Below are 1,307 nucleotides of genomic sequence, written 5' to 3'. Positions count from 1 at the left end.
AATCCTCCTATAACATTAGAGTCAGCCCTCCAGATTCTGCATCCTCGGATTCAACCAACCTTGCATCCAACCTCACATCATGTAGTAATGTAGTAGGTTATTTAGTGAAAGATATCCACGTATAAATGGACCCTCACAGTTCAAACCCATGTAATCCAAAGGTCATGTGTATTTGAATCTAGAGTTTGTGCACTATTAAATCTATCATCTTGAAGGCACCACTTACAGTGTATTATTTATTATTGTACACAACTGGCACTAACAGATTTTTTTTCTTAATCATTTATTTTACCTAATTTCCCACACCAGTAGGGCAAAGCAGGCGATTAATAATGCCCACACATAGGAATGAATACTTGGCAAGAACGAACCCATCTTCTATCACGCCTACCTTCCCCAAGAACCCACCTGCCAACGCAGGAGACGTAAGAGACGTGGGTTCCATCCCTGGGTCAGGAAGATCCCTTGGAGGAGGGCATAGCAACCCATGCCAGTATTCTTGCCTGGAGAATCCCACGGACAGAGGAGTCTGGCCTATAGACTATGGTCCATAGGGTCGCAGAGTCGGACTCGACTGAAGCGACTTAGCACGCATACAGCCTCCCTAAGAACTACATTTCCCTCTATGCTTGGCGTCACGCGCTCCTGTGACGTAAAAGAGCGGCAGTTACTTCCTACGGTCCCTATCCGCCTTCGCAGTGCCGCAGTGCTTCATGGGAAGAGTAGTTCTACCGGTCGTGCTCAAGGCCCCAGCAAAGTGAGCGTAAACTAAGCTTCCCAGCGAGCAGCGCGACGGCCTGGGAAGAGGGGCAAGATGGCGGACGCCGAAGATGGTGTTTTGCGGCCGGCGGGATCTTCCACTGCCCCAATTTCCTTCAGCTTCAATCGCACGTCCGCCCGGAGATGGCTAGCGGGAGACGCGGCTCCGGAGGAGAAGGATTTCTTGAAGACCGTGGAAGGCCGGGAGCTGCAGAGGTGAAGTACTGGGTCTTTCATCCGTTGGAAACTGGTGCGGTGGGTGCCTGCGAGAGGGTGGAACCAGTTCATGTCTTGGTGACAGTGGCCTGGGAAGTCTGAGGGAGAGCCGGAGAAAATCTGTGAAGGAGAAAAGTCGGGAGTCAGTAAGACAGGTGGGGAAATTGGATCTGTTGGCCGAAGGGATTGAGAGGAGAGGATGTATTCCTGAGAGAGTGTCTTTAGGAGTCGAGGGGCCCTGCGGAGCGTGTGTTTGTGTTCTGAGAAAAGAAAAGGAATGAGAATGACAGGACTCCTAGTGGCCCAGGTGGAGCGGTGAGGCTTCTTCGATA

General features: G+C 51.0%; 1 protein-coding gene across 1 annotated transcript in view; it reads left to right on the top strand.

Annotated features, from left to right (window-relative positions):
• Positions 1-1,307, top strand: part of GPKOW (G patch domain and KOW motifs) — a 10,895-nt gene that overhangs the window by 2,943 nt on the left and 6,645 nt on the right. Inside the window, 1 exon segment of the mRNA XM_010857098.1 lies at positions 310-975. Within this exon segment, the coding sequence (XP_010855400.1) occupies positions 815-975 (161 nt within the window). The 5' untranslated portion in view covers positions 310-814.

Source organism: Bison bison, unplaced genomic scaffold (assembly GCF_000754665.1).
Source record: "Bison bison bison isolate TAMUID 2011002044 unplaced genomic scaffold, Bison_UMD1.0 scf7180017854619, whole genome shotgun sequence".
NCBI classification, from domain to species: domain Eukaryota; kingdom Metazoa; phylum Chordata; class Mammalia; order Artiodactyla; family Bovidae; genus Bison; species Bison bison.
The sequence above is the reverse complement of the archived record's forward strand: the minus strand, read 5'-3'. Positions and strand labels throughout refer to the sequence as shown.